We start from the raw sequence: 18,638 nt of genomic DNA, 5'->3' as shown, positions 1-18,638 counted from the left end.
TCCTGGCACAGACCAGGTACGTAGTGCTAGGGCTCCACCCCCTGCCTCCCCTGGGGGCCAAGGGGAGCAACTTACCCGCAGCACCAGCCTCATGGAGATGAGGCTGTCCAGGCCTGAGTGGTCCAGCTGAAATCGTTGCTCGAGGGTGAGGTCTGCACAGGGGAGAATCTGGCACAGGGGGAACTCCAGCACCCCCAGAGCATACTCTTGGTCATCGTCAAGCACCTGGGCAGGGGTCAGTCACAAAACAATAGCATAACCAAGCCCCACCGTCACCAGCACCACGCTGGGCCCCTTGTAAATATGTACTGTGCTTTTATTGGCCTCTGGTCCCGTTCTGAAAACTGGGCCTGGGACCCTGCCTTCAGTCAGGGGAAGAGAGGGAGTCAGGGTCGAGGCAATTATGATCTATGCGAGGCAAGTCTGTGACATGGGCTTGAGGAGACCTCTATTTGCTCACGTGTAAAATAAACATATTTCTCTTCCATAGATCTTTTCTAAAGATTAAACATTTTGTTTTAAAGACATACATCATTAATGGCCTGAGTAGATTTCAACACAGGCCACTCTGGGTAACAACTAGAAAGGACTTACAGGGAGAGCCAAGTGACTTCAGGGTTTGTCCTTCACAGCCTCTTACGAGTGACCTTGGGCACCAGCGTCCTGAAGATGTCGGGCCTTAGTGTCCTCTCCCTCACAGGGCTGACTCTACTGCCAGGAGAACCTGAGCGAGGTGCACTACGAGCTCCCCCCCCCCCAAGCTGGCTTAGACACCTTGTAGCTCTGTTCTAAGAGCCCCACTTCCAGCAAACCTTGAGATGCAGGTGCTCAGTTGTCACATTGTGCACAAAGAAGGAGAACACCTGGCTCCACACAGGGTCCTTGCTTCGTGGACAGGTCTGGGGACAGAAGAGGGAGAGATCATTACAAGGCCAGGTCGGACAGAGCAGGATACCGGCACCCTCTGCTCTCACTCTGGCTGCTGGGTACCCCTGGGAGCCTGCTATGTCTGCACAGGACCAGACCCACTCAAAGGCAAGGGGAGTTTTGCCAGGAAGTGTTACAGGGGCTGAAAATCATACCAGCATTAGCGCTCATTTGGGGTGGGGGGCAGGGCGGTGACGGGACTTCTGCTGCTGGACTAAGAACCTCAGTGGGGTGGCGGAAAGGACACAGGCTTAGAGCCATCCCCAGGCTTGAACCCTAGTTCTGCTGTTTTTTAGTGTGTGCCTTTGGGTAAGTCACTGATCTCTGACTCTCAGATTCTTGAACTATAAAACTATTTGTGAGGTTACTCTGAAGACTAAATAAAATAACAAAGTGTCCCGGCACCTACTAAGCATTCAGCGTAAGTTAATGCCTGTCTTTTGCTTCTCTCCCTGAAAAGGGTTGGGGCACTGATTTCCTTAGCCCACGGCGACACACCAAACTGTCGTACCTTGCTCGTGTATGTCTTCTTGCCCACAGATAGCTTGACATAGGAAGAAGGGTCTCTGCTGACCTTATTCTGTGAGGGGGCAAATCCACAACAATGAAGGGGGCACCATCAGAGTCAGCTTGAGACACCAGTCACTGTACCCCCAGCCTTCCCGAGCCTCTGTGGGACCTGTGGCCAGCCCGTTGGCTCCATTTGAGAGAAGGCGACCCTGGTGCTCCCCGGGCCCCTGGGCTGCCATTACTGTGCAAGCACCGACCCCGGAGGAGCTTCCAGTTAGACAGGTGGCCAGAGCTGGGCCTGCCTGGGCACAGGCCCTTGTTCCCTGGAACTGGGGTGTCAAGTTCTGGCTCCTCCCTTAGCTGTGTGACCCAGGCACTTAACTTTCTGAGTCCTATTTGTAAAATGGCAATAAAATTGGACACACAGCCATCATGGGACCTAGGCACAATGAACAGCACGGATGAGCTGCCATGCTCAGTGCCTGGCTCACAGCTGACTTGATGAATGGCAGAGACTGTCGCCCAGAAGCTACGGGGCTGTGGTTACTCTGGGGAAAAGGAGTTACAATTTGCTGTTACTCAAGTTTTCAGCCACACACAAACTTGCCTTAGCAAACCTGGAGAGTTTTTTGGCTCGATATTCGCCATTCAGGTAGTCAAAAGGGCTTCTCTGCAGCACAAGAAGGGTAAATGAGCAGCAGAACATTCGTAAATTTCCATTTCAAAGGTGCACAAGGGCAGGGTGTGTGTGACACTGGCCATGTCACCACTCACCGGTAGGTTGCATGCGCTCTCCAAGAAGACCACGAGGATGGCAGTGGAAAAGCCACCAGTGTCCTACAAGCAGACACAGACCCTTACTAGGTGCCCCCAGCAGCAAGAGACGCAGACCGGTTTTGGAGAAGCCTATTTGTGGCAGCAGGAAGCCAGCCCGCCCTTGCCCTCCAGATGGGCCATACGCTCCCTCACAACCTAGCTTTTTTGTTGAGAATACAGTGGCAGCATGACAGATTCCGTCAGACACAAGAGTGAACTGAGCTGACAGGCACTAACAGAGCTTTTACGGATCCCAGCTTCCCTGAAGATGGCTGAGATGCTCCAGAGGCCATCTGCTGAGAGGCCAGGAGCTGCCCTATGTGCAGGCGAGGCCTGAGGGACACATTCTCCAGAAGGGGCTGGCTGGAAGACGGAGCAAGACCTGGGGACTCATCTTCCTCCCTCCCTCCACACACACAGCCCACATACAACCAGCCTCACTGCTGGACCCCCTTGCTGCTAGGGAGCCCCGCCGCCACGCACTCACCTCCATCAGGGCTTCAGGGTCAGTGACCAGTGAAAGCCACTCCAGCCGCAGGTGCAGCCGCCCGCTGGTTGTGTCGTTCAAAACAAACCACTGGGGGGAGATAAGGAGGGAAGGGAAGCTCAGGGAAAGGCCAGTGAGGTGCTACTGACCCTCTGGGTCCCTAATAGGAGCTTCAGGGAAAAGGTGAACCAGCTCAGACAGGGTGGACTCGGAACTCAAAGGACTAGGAGATGTGGTCATAGAAAAGCAGAAGCGTTCCACTGTGGGATGGAAAAGGCCCTCCTACCCAGGCCCAGCTGCCCTCCCCTGTCGTGTGACTGTCCCCTGCTCAAGGTCCCTGGTCTGTGGGCATTTCCAGGGAAGCTTCTTCCAACCCAGGCCCCGGTGGGTGCCCTGGACCCATCTGTGCCTCGCCCAGCCCTTAAAGATGGGCACATGTGGCTCAGCACAAAAAGGGCCATTTCATAGGAGCAGCTGGGCTGAAGCAGCCTGCCAGCACTGTGCACGGGGAGGGGGTCACAAGCACCGACTCTACCTCGTCCACCACTCTGCTCATCATGACATCCCCAAGGCAGATCTGCAGGCTGGAATACACAGGGAGGAGGGGTCAGTTCAGCTCCAAGGGGTGGGCCATCCCCAGAATCTGTGTTCAAATATGAATGGGGCCCTCAAGATAGAGGATCTTATTCATGCCAAAGAACCAATGGGAAGCCACTTTCAGCTCAAGCCAAGGAAGGCCCATCAAGGCTGCTCCCACTAGGCACGCCCCCCCCCCTCAGAGGCAGGTGGCTGCCATCCCCACAGGGGATTAAGCAGACACTGCTGGACACATCGGCTCTGAATTCCTGGGGATGGTACTACTGGCATTTGGGTAGAATGATTCTTCATCATGCAAAACCGCCCGTGCAGTGCAGGAATTCAGCTTCCCTGTCCAGTGTCCTCTAGATACCAGTGGCACCACCTTCTGCAGTCACTGTAACAATGCCCCCCCATTTCCAAAACTGCCCCTGATGCTCTCCATGGGATAAGGACCGTTGGCATGTGTGTGAGAGGAGGTCCACCCACATTCACAGCGTTTCTCTCACCTACCCTGACCCAAGCCCAAACAGAAGAGCCTGAGAACTGAAATTAATTCCATGAAACTGTTAGATGTATAGACGGATGCGTGAGCTCAAAACACACTTGATGTCAGTTATGTAAAACGTCAACCACAAGCCAACTTCTAATCTGCAATATTACAAAAATTGTAACTTTTTTCATTAAGATGAAAAATGATAAGCAACATCTGCTGGCGAGCTGTGTCTTAGGCTGTCATCTTATGTTTTATTCCTACCATTTTGTTTTGTTCCTACTTTCTAAAATGATGTGTTCATGGAAATAAGCTAAATACAGGAGTATGAAGATTTGCATAAAACGCTTTTCTGCCTCCTAATCCCAGCCCTCTGGGACGAGCAGTGTGAGCAGCTGGCTGCGTAGCTTCCATGCATTTTCTGTGCTCACACGAGTACACACAAACCCGCACCGGGACCCTCCCTGGAAAGACAAGTCCAACTGCACAGGTGATTCCCCACTGCCTTCCCCCACTTCCTGATACACAACGGATATCCTCCAGATCAATACACATAGATTTCACTCATTGTTTTTAAAAGCTGCAGGATATTCTGTAGTTTGGCCATGGCAAACTTATTCAAACATTCAACCAATGTCCTCGGACGCTGGACATCCTCCAGCCTCCAGCTTTTTTGTTTTGCCACCACAGATAGCTCTGCAACAAACATTTCACGTATGCTTCTATTTTATAGGAGTCTTTTGGAAATGGGACTGCTGAACCAAAAGGCATGTAAATTGGAAGTTTTGATAGCCAGCCCCCGCGGGGCCATTTCAGTCCTCCCACAGCCCTGAGCTCCTGTGTTCTGCCCCAGAGTCAGCGGCACTGGGGGCCTGGCCATCCATGCCAGCCTTGCCCCCTGCCCACTGCTCCAAATGGAGACTCAATACATTATCAGGAGCACAGAAAGAGCCCATTGTATACACACCTTGGGGTCCTCTCTGTACCCCCAGGGCCCAGCTCAGGGCTGGACACTCAGGAGACAACTAGGAAGGAGGTTTGTGGCAGGGACGTAGAGCAATGGGGTAGATTGCCTGGCACAGTCACTGTGTGGGGTTGCAGGTCATTGAGCGACAGAAGGCCCAGCGCCCCAAGGCCCAGCTCAGCCCTCCTCACCTGCCCAGGAAGTCGTCCCTGTCAGGGTCCTCGTCGTATAGGTCCACCTCCAGGTCCTGCCCGGGAACTTCATACACTATGAACTGGAAGGAAAGAGAGGTGACCCTCAAGCATGACCCAGGGGGAGCCCGATTCCAGGTCCACCCCCACCAGCTGGGAAACCTGGGCAGAGTCCTGCCCTCGTCAGTGCCTGGAGCACTTTCCTGGAAGAAGGCAGTGATGTCTTCCCCTGCACCGTGGGGAGGACCCACAGAGGGTGGCTGCTCCGTGTGGGGCTTGCAGCTTCCAGAGCACGGAACAGGCTGTGGGTTCCCTTCACGGAGTAGGGATTGCAGTTGAACTTAAGAACTTTACGGTCCTGGTATCTGGCTTTGGCAGGGGAGGCCGAGAGGATTGGGGCAGAACTGCTTCTAGGTTCTTTTACTTTGAAAACTTCCCACGAAGCTGACTCTCGTGGGGAAAGAAAGTGTGAATTCTTTTACAAGCTGTCCTTCCAATGGGGCACAGCAGCCCACCTCTGGAAACCTGGTGGATGTGGGAAGTGGGGATTACACTGATCTACCTGCCTGCCCCCAAGACCCACTTCTCTGTGTTGCTCCTTGGGTGTGTGAGGCCCTCCCCTGTCTGCACCCAGCATGACCCTGAGGGGACCCTGGAGGACATCAGGAATAGCTGAGGAGACCCTCACCTCAAACACCTCATTCCAGGTGGGGTTCAGGTTCTTGTAGATGGTCTGGCTCCGGAAATGCTGCAGGCCAATGCTCACCTTGGCATAGGGATCCGACTTGCCTCTGATCCCCAGGAAGTGGTCCATCTGGGCCAGCTGCTCCGCCTCCAGCAGGTGGACTCTGATCACCCCCTGGAAAATGCCCCAGCCCAGGGCTCACAGCTGCTTCCTGTGCTGTGCCAACACTCAAGGCCCACAATATCAGAGCCAAAGCCACCAGACATCACCCCAGCCCACGTCACGGTCTCTGTGGTTTGGATGGGGAGACAGAAGCCAGAGATGACAGTCTCCCGCCCAAGGCCACGCAGCAGGTGATGGCAGAGCCCAGGGCTCTGTCCACGGCATCACCACACCCACCCACGTTCGTGGCCTTCCCAAACTCCCTGCCTCCAACCTGCCACGTGAGTGGCTTCTTCCACTGCAGCCATTCCCTGCTGCGCCAACAACTATGCCACCTGAGGAGGTGTCCTCCTGTGTTCCAGCTCCCCCTCTATCTGCATGTGGACTCATTTCTTCCCGACACCCAAGCGCGCACAGCCCTGTGGGCACACCTGCTGCTGGCAGTGGGTCCCTGTACTCCCAAGGGCCCAGCACGGACTCTCACCCCACACTCTGGGCTGTGTCTTAAGGCAGAACAGAGCACAAGAATTGGGAAAAAACACAGTTCAGGGGCCACTAGCCCTCCTGCCTAGAACTTTTTTTTTTTTTAAACATCAGTAAATACACATGCATTTTCCCTTTGACCCAGCAATCCCATTTCTAGCCCTAGCACCATATTGGTAAAAATATAAGAAGGTTATTCATGACAACAGATTCGTCAGAGCAAAAGGCCAGACACAACTGAACGGTCCATCAATAGGGAACTGGTTAAATAAACGGCAGCATATCCGCGCCGGGGAGCACTCTGCAGCTGCAAGGAGACGAAGGGCTCACGACCCTGCATGGCGGGAGCCTCAGGACACAGGAAGTGATAAAAGCAAGGTGGGGAAAACTGTGCCGCCATTCATCAAAGAAAGGGGGCATGTGAATAAAATTAGGTATGCACACACCACCAAACGCACCTTAGCTGCTCATCTTAGAAAACAAATCATGAAAAATAGTGGAAAGAGAAACCACTGCTTCCAGGCGGCGGGTGGAGATTAGGTGGAGCAAACAGGGATAGAAGCCAGACGCCTTAAAACATAATTCGTGCTTTTGTATTGAACTTTGGAAATGTGCCAATGTTTTACATAATTGTAAAAGGAAGTTAAGGTAAAAATGAAACCCTAAAAATAGAAAATGGAATGAAACAAATCAATGTAAATATGCATGGCTAGTTGTACACACACACACACACACACACGGGAACTATTCCGAGTGAGTTGAAATCGTAGCAGCCTGACAGTACATCTTGAGTGGGGTAGACCCCAAGGACAGAACATTTCCAGTAGTGAGATGTAGGTGACAGCGTTGTATGGTTATTCTGAGGCTGCCAAACACTAAAGCCCACGCTCCGTGAAGGCGAGGCTGAGAGCACGTCTGTGTCCCTCGCTTGCCAGCCCCTTACCCTTACATGGCCTGAGTGGGCCGATGCCTCGTACCTGGTGCTGATGGTGAAATGGGCGCTTTCCCCTCTCCTGAGGTCCTGACTCCTGGCCCCAAAGGGCTCAGGGCCACAGCCAGGGCACCTTCTGTGGGGTGGCCACATGGCTGTCCTCAGGGGCCTCCTGAGCGGGGCCCAGGATGGAGGGGGCAGTGCTGCTAAGCACCCAAGGGAGCCCCATGTCCTGGCTCTACTGAACATTCTCCTTTCCCGCAGACCCCAAAGATTCTTCCTATCACCAAATGATGGAGTTGGGGAGCCTCATGTCCCTGAAGGGAGCATGGGAGGCTCCTGGAGTTCTCTTGGGATGGGGTGACCGCCCACAGCCCCTATCCCAGGCCACACAGGGACCAGGATCTGGAAAGGAATGCCACCGGGGCTCTGCCCCACTCTAGGTGGGTGATTTTAGACAAGCCATTCCACCTTCCCGAGACTCAGTCTTCACCTTATAAAATGGGGGTGCCATGCCCCCAGAGGGCAGAAATAAGGATTATCATGTGAGAATGCATTGCCCCCTCCCACCTGTCTGTCCCTCAACCCTGGGCCCTGTGCTCTGTGACCAGTGCAGGTACTCACGCAGGGCAGAGGGAAGCGCAGGTTGGTCACGTCCAGCCCCTTCTTCACGGGCAAAGTCACGCGGTTGGGCAGCACCAGGTGGGCGGCGATGAGGTCCTCCAGCAGGCTGTCTGACACCTCGCTGGGGAGAGTGGGCATAACCAGCTGTGCAGGGTGGCACTACGGCCCCAGGCCGCCTGCCCCTCTGCCCCTCCCCGCCTCCCAGGAGCTGGAACCCGGAGCAGAGCTCCAGGGTAGGCCCTGCTGAGGAGAGAACAGCCCTCACCCCAGCCTGTCTGGATAGACGAGGATGTGAATACACATTTTGACAACCTCTGTCCCTTTCCCCATCCTGCTTTGTCCTTTGAGGCATCGCAACATGGTAGCTAACAGTGCTGACCTGGAGCCTATGTGAGAATCGTGGCTCCACCACCCACAAGCTGTGTGACCTTGGGTAAGTTGCTAACCCTCTGGACCTCGGTTTCCTCATCTCTAAAATGAGGTTGTGCCTGCCTAGTAGGGTTGTTACAACGCTGAGTTAATATGCACAGAGCGTAGTGCACAGTAAATGCCAGATGCAAGTTCGCTGCCGTAGCCTTTCTGCTCTTTGACGTCACATCCAAATTCCCTTTATTGCCTGACTCCTTCTCCCCAGTAGACACAGCAGGGACAGTGCCTAGGACAGGACTGGCCACAGTAGGTGCTCAGTAAATACTTTCTGTACGAAAGACTGCACGACACTGTCTCTGCACCCAGGGGGCTGAGATCAATGGGAATGTCCCCAGTGAGAGAGTGAATGGTCCTCCCCACGGGTGGGGGCAGCTGCCTGAGCCTGGTGACCCGCTGGCATATGCCCTGGCTAGTCCAGCTGTCCCTCCCTGCTGGGGAGGTGTCTCCACGTGGGCTGGAGCCCTTCTCTGCTGGGGACCTGAGGCTCTGAGTGCAACACCCCCCAATCCCTCACCCCACCCCACCCCCAGCCCCAGGAAGTTGGGATTTCCCATAACAGCTCCTCCTCACTGGCCCCTGCGGTGAGAGGCCCCCCACCCCACCCTGCTCCCCACTCCTGTGTTTGGGACCATGCTTGGGGGAGGCCGCATGGGCTGCTCCCCACATACTTGGGTTAGGGAGGGGGTGGAGTAAGGATGAAAGGAAGACACTCGTGTGTGTCCACATCCACTCTGCCACCACCACACCCACATGAGTGTTCTCCCAGGGACCTCAAGATAGAGGAGCCAGGCTCCCCTTTTACTGAGGAAGGGCCCAGAGAGGTGAAGTAACGTGTCCAAAGTCACACAGTTGCTGAGCAACAGAACCAGGAGCCTGGTCTGGCTGGCTCTGGTTCTGGAGCCTGTGCTCTCTCATTAGCCCACACAGCCTCCTCTAGGACATCTCATCTGATCAGAGCCACTGTCCCCAGGCTCACCCACGACATGTGTGTGCACACGTATGCATGTTCGGAGCACAGTGCCTGCCCACAGAGGCCAAGCAGCACTTAGCCTCCCAACTCCCACTCCACACACCAACACTTTTTCCTCTGGAGGGGTAGACACCTACCGCCAGTCCTCATGCAGGGAGCCAGGAGGGAGGGCACAGCCCCCGGCAGCTCCGTCACTGACTGCACAGCCCCAGCGGCCCCACACTTGGAGTCTGCCTGGCGCTGTCTCATGCACTTACTTGATTCCTGGTGCATCCAGCAAGTTGGTCAGGCCTGTCCAGTTGATCTGCAGATGCTGCAGGGCAGAAGGAGGCTGTTAGGCTGGAAGGAGCCAGAGCCCAGGCCTGAGCGCCCTGTGCCAAGTGCCTCACACCCGCCCCCATGGAGAGCCCAGCCTGCTGGGGGATGCCTGCTGCAGGGGTGCCAGGCAGGTGAGTGCCTCCCAGTCCCGCTCAGGCCTTGGCTCAGGAGCGCTAGGGCTGTCAGGCCTACTGCTTCCCTGGCAGGACAACCACAGGCTGGCCTGGACTCAGAGAGGTCTAAGTGACCATCTGTGTGACCAGGGCAAGCCACTTCTCTTTGCTGCTTCAGGCCTTGGGGAGAGCAGAGTCGGGTACCTCAGGCTGCCTGAGATTACGCAGGACAGGTGTGTGGGGTGCCCGGGCCTCGCTGGGCTTAGGCAGTTTCCATTCTTGAGCTCAAGGCTAGTGCCTGGGGCCCAGCAGGCACGCTCACTCACGCACAGGAGTAGCAGGCCTGCCTCTCATCCCCAGGCCTCACCGGCTTTTGAAGGAAGAACAGGGTCACAGCTCCCACGAAGGGCTTGTCCTCCAGGAGGGGGTCTAGGATGACCCGCAGCGTGCCCTGCAACTGGACGGGCACAGAGGGCCCCGTGAGGGCTCAGCCTCCTTTCCTGCACCTACTGCACTCAGCTGAGGCCACTGCTGTCTCATTCATGCCCGTGTCGCCCCAAAATGTCAGGGCTACCTGCTGTCACTGCAGAGACCAAACTTGGGGGACAGAAAGCTGCACGCAGTTGCCACCCCTTTGCCAGCTCCCCAGGGGCCATAAGTTGGCCCCCACTGCCTTCTGCTGGTGTGCTGGACTGAAGGGCCTGCAGCCTTGCCCCCATTTCAGGCAGGCACAACCAGCAGGGACCCAGGAGTGTTTTCCGGCTCCCACTCAGCTCCTGTACTCCTGCCACGAAATACTTTCACCTCCTTAATCCACCTCAGTTTCTGAGCATGGGCAGAACCTCTCTGGGCAGCCAAAGTCTTTCTGGGGTGACTTCACAAACAGCCCCAAGTATGGAGCTGTGCGGCCAAGCAGCAGGTTGGTGAGGCCCAGCCACTACCTCCTGGCAGTGTGACCTGGGGGCCTGGAGGCCCTCAATCATCACCAGCCTCTGTGCTTCGTGTCATCGTCCCCTTTTGCAGCCTGTTTCCCCCTGCCCTGACCCCCACCCCAGGGCAGGTATGGGGGGCAGTCCTGCCAGGCTACACCCACCTGAATCCCATTCACACCAGCCTGTATCTTCTGCAGCTCCACGCTGATCTCGCAGTCCCCAATGTAGCTAAAAGTGGGGAGAGAGAAGGAAGGTGGGAGGAAGGGCAGGTCCACGCTCAGGTCAGGAAACTTGCCCAGCGCCCCCAGCCCAGCCTGAGCCCTGCCACACAGATGTGGTCACTCTGATAGCCTCAGCCTTTCTCGGCTCTGCACAGACGTTGACACAGGCCCAGACCCTGGGAGGCAGCTGCGCAGGGCCCTGCACCCAGGTGCCCCACATACACCCCCACCTCTGCCCATGACAGGGACTCTGGGTACCACCTTGCCCCACCACACCCCAGATGCGAAGGAGGGCCTCTTGGTGAATACACTGCTCTCACCCCTCTGCCACTGCTGTGCCCCTGCCCCATCTGCCCAGGTCTCTTCTTTGAGGAACATGGCAGCCTCACTTCTTATATCCAGCCTTTCACCCAGATTGTTGCTGGGAGTGGTGGAGGGGGGCATAGATAACGTTCTCAGGAGCCTGAGTCCTGCTGGTCGCTCCTGTCAAGCATGGGCACAGGGAGCCCAGAATGGGTGACCTTGAAGCTAAAGATGAGGAGGCTGTCTGTCAAAGGACTAAAGGACACTAAGGGAAGGGAGAGGACAGCCATCAAATATCTGCAGGACACCGGCAGGGGAGCGGAGTGCCACCCGAAGGGCAGCAGGGGGAACCTGCGGACCCCAGGAGCAGCCTGAGCTGACTGGGAAGCTGGGTGTGTGGGCCAGGTAACCTTGACAGGCCCCAAGCCTTCATACAAGGATCTTGTGGCAGAGCCTCGGGGCCAGGACACCCAACAGCTAGCACCACCCCAACACACTTGAGACCAGCCACTAAGTGAGGATGGGTATTCCCAGAGCTGTCTCCCAGTTTCTCTCTCAGTGCCAGCCTCTGGGCTAAGGACAGGAAATATGAGACACTGGGAAGGAACGGCAACATTCTGGAACCACAGGAGTTCATCCTCCTTTAAAAACACAATTCAAATCTCACCACCTCTGGGAAGACTTCCTGGATTGAATCTCCCTTCTCATTAACTCAAGCCTATTACAAGCCTTATTCAAAAAAGGTGCCCTTGCCCAACCCACTAAACTAGTCACTCATGTGTCTTTGCATCCTGTAGTTTTTCTGAGGTGCCACAGAGCCAAGTTCTCTAGCTGGTCTCTCACAGCCTATGCTTGGAGCTCCCTGGGCCTCACCACAGTGCCCATATCTTCTTGTCCCACTTACTCCCTCTTGCTACATCCTTTCTGAGGCAGCTGGTCTGACCATCCAGGTGACCTGGTCCTGGCCCCCAAGAAAGCACTGCTGCCTGGGCCTTGGTACCCAGAGCATGCCTAGTGCCTGGTGCATGGCCTGATGGGAGAAGCCAGGTCTGGGCTGAGGGGTCAGATGGTGGTGGCTCCCCTGGGACCATCCATTCTCCTGATCCCCCTCCATATGCCAAGCAGGGACCCTGTGCTGCAGCCCAGGGTACTATATGTTCTGTGAGGGGCTTTCATACCCCACATTAGAATGTACATATGCCTCTCCTTCCTCAGAGTGGCTGCTCCCCCAGTGCGCCCCTGACCCCCACAGGCAGGGGCTCACCATATTTGCAGGTCCAGGACCACCTGTCTCCGGCTCTGCTTGTTAGTGTGCGCCTTCACACCGTTGACCCTGGGGCACTGGAAGAGATGCCAGAGGGCTAGGTCAGCAGAAGTCTCTTGCAGGGATGGCTGCTGCCCCCTACAACCAATACGATCTCTGCACTCCCGGGATGAGGCACAAACATGGAAATCCACCCAGCAGCCCACCTGAGTTTGTCACTCTGATACATCTCTCCCTAGAATGTGCACCCTTCTTTCTCTCTCTCCTACCATAGATATTTACTGAGCACCCATTCTGTGCCAGGCACTGGCCTGGGGAGAAGGCAAAAAGCAAGGCGGGCTGAGCCTGCCCTCAGGGGCTCGCAGCCCAGCACAGGAGACAGTGGGGAGTATGTGATGAGGTACAGCCTGTGCTGTCATGTGGAGATTTGGGGACATCAGGAGAACCTCCCAACCGAGCTTGCGGTGGGCAGAGGTTAGTGAAGGCTTCCTGGAGGAGGAGGCATTTGAACGGTTCTGGCAGATAAAGGAGTTAGCCCCTAAGGGAAAGGGAAGAGGGCACGGTCGCAGGATGAGGGCTCTGACCCTAGGAATTCAAGTGCCCCCCTCCAGGGCCGCAGTCCCCAACCTCTGGGGCCTAGGGCTGAGCTCCTAGGTAATTTTTCTTATCCCCTCTGCCCAAATTCTCCTCCTCCTGTCTGGTGGCATTGGAGTGGAGTCTGGTTATTATTTATCAAAAATAAAAATTAAATTTCTTTTGAATTTGAATTAGTAATATGCATGCTGAAGTGGTTAGGGATGAAATTCACTAATGTCTGGAATTTAGTTTGAAATGCATTTAAAAAAAGATGTCAAGAAGGATAGAGGCATGGATATATACCAAAGCAAATATAGCAAAAGGATAAGAATGGTGCAATCCAGACGGTTCACAGCATAAATCTCTCAATTTTTTGTTATGTTTAAAATTTTCCATAATAAAATATCGGAGAAAAAAAATTCATGCTAGAGGAAAGAGTCCATTATCTTTCTATTCTCCCCATAGAAAGTATATTTATGTTGTCACGTGAAAAGGTTACCAAAGAGTATGGAGCCAAAAATGCAAGAAAAAAGGGGAGAAGACAAAAAGCAAGGCGGGCTAAGCCTGCTAAGCAGTTAATTAAAATGATTATGTAGTTTCCCCCGAGTTTATGATATGTGTGATATGCTGCATGTATAATTCGCTGTAATTTATTTTCTCATTCTTATACTTATTTAATATTAATTTTTTGTCCTAATTTTACACTCCTTTTAAGAGGGCCCCCAGAATTATAGAAGCTTTGCGCCACACAGCACCTGGCTCAGCCCTTGATGGTAAATACCCAGAAAAGCCAGTGGAAACCTTGGGGTGGGGGTGGGGGGCCCTGTAACTGACTTCCCACAGCCTGGAGCCTGTTGCTCCTGAACTGGGGGTTGGTTTTTGGGCATCTGTGAAAGCTCAGCCAGCCCCAAGACCCCCATCTGCAGAGACCTGTCCTGGGGAAGGCTGCCCTCCTGCAGGTCGCATCACAGAGGACGGAGAACCATCCTTTGAGGCAGCGTGGCCCTAGACCAGGGCTCACAGTTAGGTGAGGGGCACGAGGCTGGAATTTGGCCTCCCCCGGCCCTCTTGGCCAGGTGCCCTATGTAAGCACTACTCACACAGCCACATGGAGTGGCCCTAAGGCCAGGCCTGTTAGACATGCCTCACAACCACCCTTAGAAGTAGGTCCTTGCCTTTCACAGAGGAGGAAACTGAAGCTCAGAGAGGTTAAGTCACTAGTCCAAGGTCATCACAGCAGAGTGGAGTTGGGCATGGACACAGGAATTAAAGGGAGATGGGAACACAGATGGACGTGAAGGAAGGGGGTGTGTGGGTCCTGGCCAAGCCCAGGAAGGTCACTGAGGAGTCCTCTGTGATGCCCATACTGGAGAGGAGAGGCAAGCCAAGGGGGTGGGGGAAGAGCCAAGAGGGAAGGGCTTTCAATACCAGGACCAAGAGTCTGGTATTTGTCTGGCAGGGCTGGGGCTTCTGTTCAGCCTGCCCGTCTCCCACCAAATTCCCCTGATGTGATAAAAAAAAAAAAAAAAAAAAAAAAAAAATCATCCCTTAGGATCAGCCACCTCTAAGCCTGCTTCTGCTGCCTGCAAGGGACTGCTTTCCAGTAGTGCCACGTCCCACAGGCACCACCAGACAAACAGCCTGGCTGAGCAAGCTCTGTTCCAAACACAGCAGTCTACAGAACTCTTTAACTGCCAGCGCAGACATCACCTCCTCCTGGATGCCTTCCCTGACTACCACAGCCCCCACACGCGTCCACTCCTGAATTCACGCATTCCTCCACCACCGTGCGGACACTGCCGTGTTGTCATCCACCAGCGTATCCATCTCCCTTCACAGCAGGACGGTGACCTTCCTGAAGGCACACCATTGCTGTCTATGGTGCCTCACACACAGCCATGCTCAGTAAGTCATACGTGAACAAAACAGGGAAAGAACATATGAACTAACAGATGCTGGAACAAAGCAGTCCTGGCAGAGTCGGAGTGTCATGCACCAGAATATCCCAGGCTCAGGCACGCCTGATCCACCCCCGACTCGGGGGCTGGCAGTTCCAAGCTGGGCACATGCCTGGGGGCTGGCAGACAGCTCTCAGCAGGTTGAACTGCATTCAGACACCTGCTTGTTCCTGAGCAAACCAGATGCCAACGCCTCTGGTTTACCAGGTGTTGGACATCACAGCAGTTCTCTACCTGGAGGATGCATTTTCAGATGACCAAAGTAAGACTCACCTCAGGGGGCACTTTGGGGCAAGAGGAGTGGGGCAGAGGCAGCAGCCTGGAATAGGGACAGGAAGCGAGGTGTGTGAAACAGAAACTCCTTTTATCCTAGGTCACCTGTTATCTTCACAGAACGAGCCTGGGCTGGTGACGCTGAATGCCAGAATAAATTAGTAGATAATCTCACACACTGCTTTGAGGCACTGACTATCTCACTCCTTGAGGGTGTGTTCTCCCCAGCTGATGCCTGAGGGTAGTAAGTGTGACTTACGGATTTTGTATCTGGCTGGCTTCCACCAGGGAGCATGTTTTCAAACTTTGGCTTAAGAAAAGTAGAATTGTTTTCCACCTCTCTTCTTTGTTCTCTCTGAACCGGGCTTCTTTAGACCCTGCAGACATGGTGAGGGCTCTGTCCTGAGGCCCGGCTGGGAAGTGTAGGTGGGGGCCGGCCCCCCCGAGAGGCCCGGTGGATCCCAGTCAGTCAGGTGAGTGACTGGGGCACAACAGACCCAGGCTGCCCTTTCTGTGACAGCACTGACCTTCTGTCCAAAGTAGAGCTTGGTGAAGGTGAAGGTCCTCAGGTGGACGCTCTTCGCCCGGATCTTAGGCTCGAGTTTCTCCCGGAACTTGTTTTCCATAATCATGCTTAGATAGGGCCAGGTCTGGGAGATAATCTGCGAAGACAGGAAGAGGCTCTCAGGGTCTGGTCTGTGCCCCACCGCGCCAGACCCATGGCTGTCAGAAGCTTTTAGGCCTAGGAGCATGGCCATCTCTGGTCTAATCATAGTCCTTGCTAAAAATCTAACTTGGAGTTTCCCTTCAAAAACCTAACATTAAAATTTTATACTTGAAAAATATTTTTGAATATATTTAAATATATGCAAGTAAGGGCCATGGAACTCTTATGCTGCAGTACCCATCTGCCTGCCTGCCCACCCATCTACCCACTTATCTGTCCATCAAACATCGAATAACTACAGCAGTGGTTCTCATTTTTGTGCAGGCAGGGGAACCCCCAAGATTTGGTGCCGTTTTGCCGAGCACCATGAAATAGTCATTCATGAAACCTAACATTATGAAGCTCTTCAGGGCTGTGCTAAAACATAAATTATGTGAATCTACACTGTGGTGTAAACAAGAGGTAGCCGGTGGCAGAGATCTAAAAAAAAAAAAAAAAAAAAAAAAACACAGAAGAGAAACTTAAATTGTCTCCTGTGGATTTGATTTTTTTCGAGCAACCAGGAAAGGTTGCTTTCAGCTGATTTCTGCAGCAGAATGACTCATGGCCCTAGCCTGGGAACCAAGGGCAGGGCCTGGGGAGAGGAACGGTAGCAGAAATGGGGCCTGGTGGCAGGAGACAGTGATCAGACACGGGTGCAGAGGGACGGCTAGCTGGCCAATAGATTCTGTTTGAGGCACAGGCTTCTTCTTCTCCCTCCTCTATCTTGGACCTCAGTTTAAAGATGTGCCTCCCCCTTTCCAATTGGAGGAGGCTGAAGACGTGAGGTTTTAGGGATTTATTGTTCCCCTCTCTCTCAGGGGCTCTCTAGGAGCTGGTCCCATCTTCCTGTCTCGCTGCTTTGTCATTTGCTGAGTACCTCTTGAGTACAAAGCTCCTTGGGACATAGTTTGTGCTCTAGAGGGTGGTTCATCTACACAACTGTTTCCCCATTTGAGCCTTGAGCTGAGGGCAGGAGCCTCATCCCAACAATGGTACGTATCCAGTATCTTGTGTGGGCCTCTGTGTGTTGGTCAAGAAACACATCATGCATGCGGGGTCCATGAACCCACTGACGTACATGTAGGAAGCATGCTATTTTGGGGGGCACAGTACAGGTTTGTTGTCTCAGAAGCCCTGGGCCTGCATTAATCCACAGAAATCTGATCACTCCTCTTAAAGCAGAAAGCTACTTCCTCCAAATTTTACCCAGAGGCTGGGAACAGGTTTTGATGCACTTGGCAATGACATTTCAGGTAAGGTGAGAATCCCAACCTTAGATCAAAAACCATCAGGAAGTCCTTTTTAAATATCTAACCTAAGTCATTCCTGCCCTGGGCTAAGCCTCTATCCAGAACAGAGGCAAGGTTTGTGTTAGAAAAAGCCCTGAGGAAAACTTGAAGGGGGGTTGCAGGAGCCTTCGCCTTTAGGGACAGGTTTGGGCAGATGAGGTAGGGGGCCAGACACTGATTCCTCTTCTGTAAAGGGGGGTCCCAGCCCTGGAGTCTCAGAGCCCGCAGGGAGTTCCCTGCATGATCCAACAGCAGTCATACCAGCGATGACAGCTACCCCAGCGTCCATGGTGTGCCGGGCACCCTGGTGCATTAATTACCTCATTAATCCTCACAACAACCCCAAAGGCAGGGACCATAATTATTCCATTGCACAGAGGAAGGAACGAGCTCTGAGATGTTAGGCAACCTGCCCAAGGTTAGACAGCCAGCACTGGGAACCAGGGCAGACGGAGCAGCAATCACTCCCTTCCTCTCCTGGGAATTGCTGATCTGGGCTCGGGGGAGAGGGCACTGGAGGCTGTACTTTTCTATGTCTTGTGTGTTTTCTAACTTTTCTGCTGTAGCCATGTGTTAATTTCACAGTTTTAAAAAAATACTTTTTTCAGGTAAAAGAGTCATCGTTTGGTGATGAGAAGAACCCAGAGGGTGGTAAGGGTGAGAGACAGGCAGACAAGTGACAGCCAGGGCCTTTGTCCACGTGCTGCCCGCCCCCATCCCTGCAGGTGACTCAGCCGAGGGCAGCAGCCAAGGACCAGGCCTGGAGTGAGACCAGCCCCACTGGGCCCACGCTCACCTTACCTTGTTGGCCCACTCCACCCGCTCCACGTCCGGGAAGTGGATCTAGGGAACAGAAGCCCCAAGGGGAAGTTAGACTTGAGACCGGCTCGCCCCTGGGAGCCACAGAAGCAGCTGAGCCTGGCAGGGCTGCCTGGCAGGTTCCTGCGTCTGCCCCCACCCATGCCGAGCACCCACCCAGCGCCTGGCCTGCAACTCAGAGCCAGCCCTGCCCTCAAGGAGCGCACGGTCAGGCGGGGCAGGCTGCAAATCACCAGATGGCGCCCACTCGCAGCCAGGCCAGTGGCACAACAGATGCTGGCTCCAGCTTGGAGGTGCGCTCCTGAGCGGCTCTGGAGACTGCTCTCCCCTCCCCTCTGCCCCTGCTGACAGACTGGAAACCTCCCAATGGCTTGTGCAAATCAGCCCACAAATTCCATCCCGCTATTCCTTTTAATGACACAAGTAATATTCTGTAGAAAAATTAGTGTCGCTAAGCAAAAGGGAAAATATTTTATCAGAGAATGGCACCCAGTGATAACTGGCGGTTAACAGAGTGACGCATTCCCTTCAGTCTTTTCCAGAAATAAGTATGTGTAGTCGTCACAGAAATTGTGCCAGGATGCCTGTTGCCTGGCACAAAACATGGATCAGTAA

The 18,638-nt window shown here is 54.1% G+C and overlaps 1 protein-coding gene across 1 annotated transcript in view; it reads right to left on the bottom strand.

The window, feature by feature from the left end:
• The window catches only part of ESYT3 (extended synaptotagmin 3), a 48,097-nt gene that overhangs the window by 10,211 nt on the left and 19,248 nt on the right, over positions 1 to 18,638 (bottom strand). Inside the window, exons 2-17 of the mRNA XM_019747665.3 lie at positions 18,006 to 18,047; positions 15,734 to 15,868; positions 12,400 to 12,476; positions 10,773 to 10,839; positions 10,047 to 10,136; positions 9,506 to 9,561; positions 7,850 to 7,970; positions 5,653 to 5,823; positions 4,965 to 5,047; positions 3,276 to 3,324; positions 2,741 to 2,830; positions 2,212 to 2,274; positions 2,045 to 2,107; positions 1,439 to 1,507; positions 813 to 899; positions 76 to 225 (exon numbers count right to left, since the gene is read on the bottom strand). Coding sequence (XP_019603224.3) covers positions 76 to 225; positions 813 to 899; positions 1,439 to 1,507; positions 2,045 to 2,107; positions 2,212 to 2,274; positions 2,741 to 2,830; positions 3,276 to 3,324; positions 4,965 to 5,047; positions 5,653 to 5,823; positions 7,850 to 7,970; positions 9,506 to 9,561; positions 10,047 to 10,136; positions 10,773 to 10,839; positions 12,400 to 12,476; positions 15,734 to 15,868; positions 18,006 to 18,047 — 1,413 coding nt within the window. The remainder of the gene's footprint in view (positions 1 to 75; positions 226 to 812; positions 900 to 1,438; positions 1,508 to 2,044; positions 2,108 to 2,211; positions 2,275 to 2,740; positions 2,831 to 3,275; positions 3,325 to 4,964; positions 5,048 to 5,652; positions 5,824 to 7,849; positions 7,971 to 9,505; positions 9,562 to 10,046; positions 10,137 to 10,772; positions 10,840 to 12,399; positions 12,477 to 15,733; positions 15,869 to 18,005; positions 18,048 to 18,638) is intronic.

Source organism: Rhinolophus sinicus, chromosome 5 (assembly GCF_057876585.1).
Source record: "Rhinolophus sinicus isolate RSI-liver-muscle chromosome 5, RSI-T2T, whole genome shotgun sequence".
NCBI classification, from domain to species: Eukaryota; Metazoa; Chordata; class Mammalia; order Chiroptera; family Rhinolophidae; genus Rhinolophus; species Rhinolophus sinicus.
This window is presented reverse-complemented; position numbering and strand designations above follow the sequence as displayed.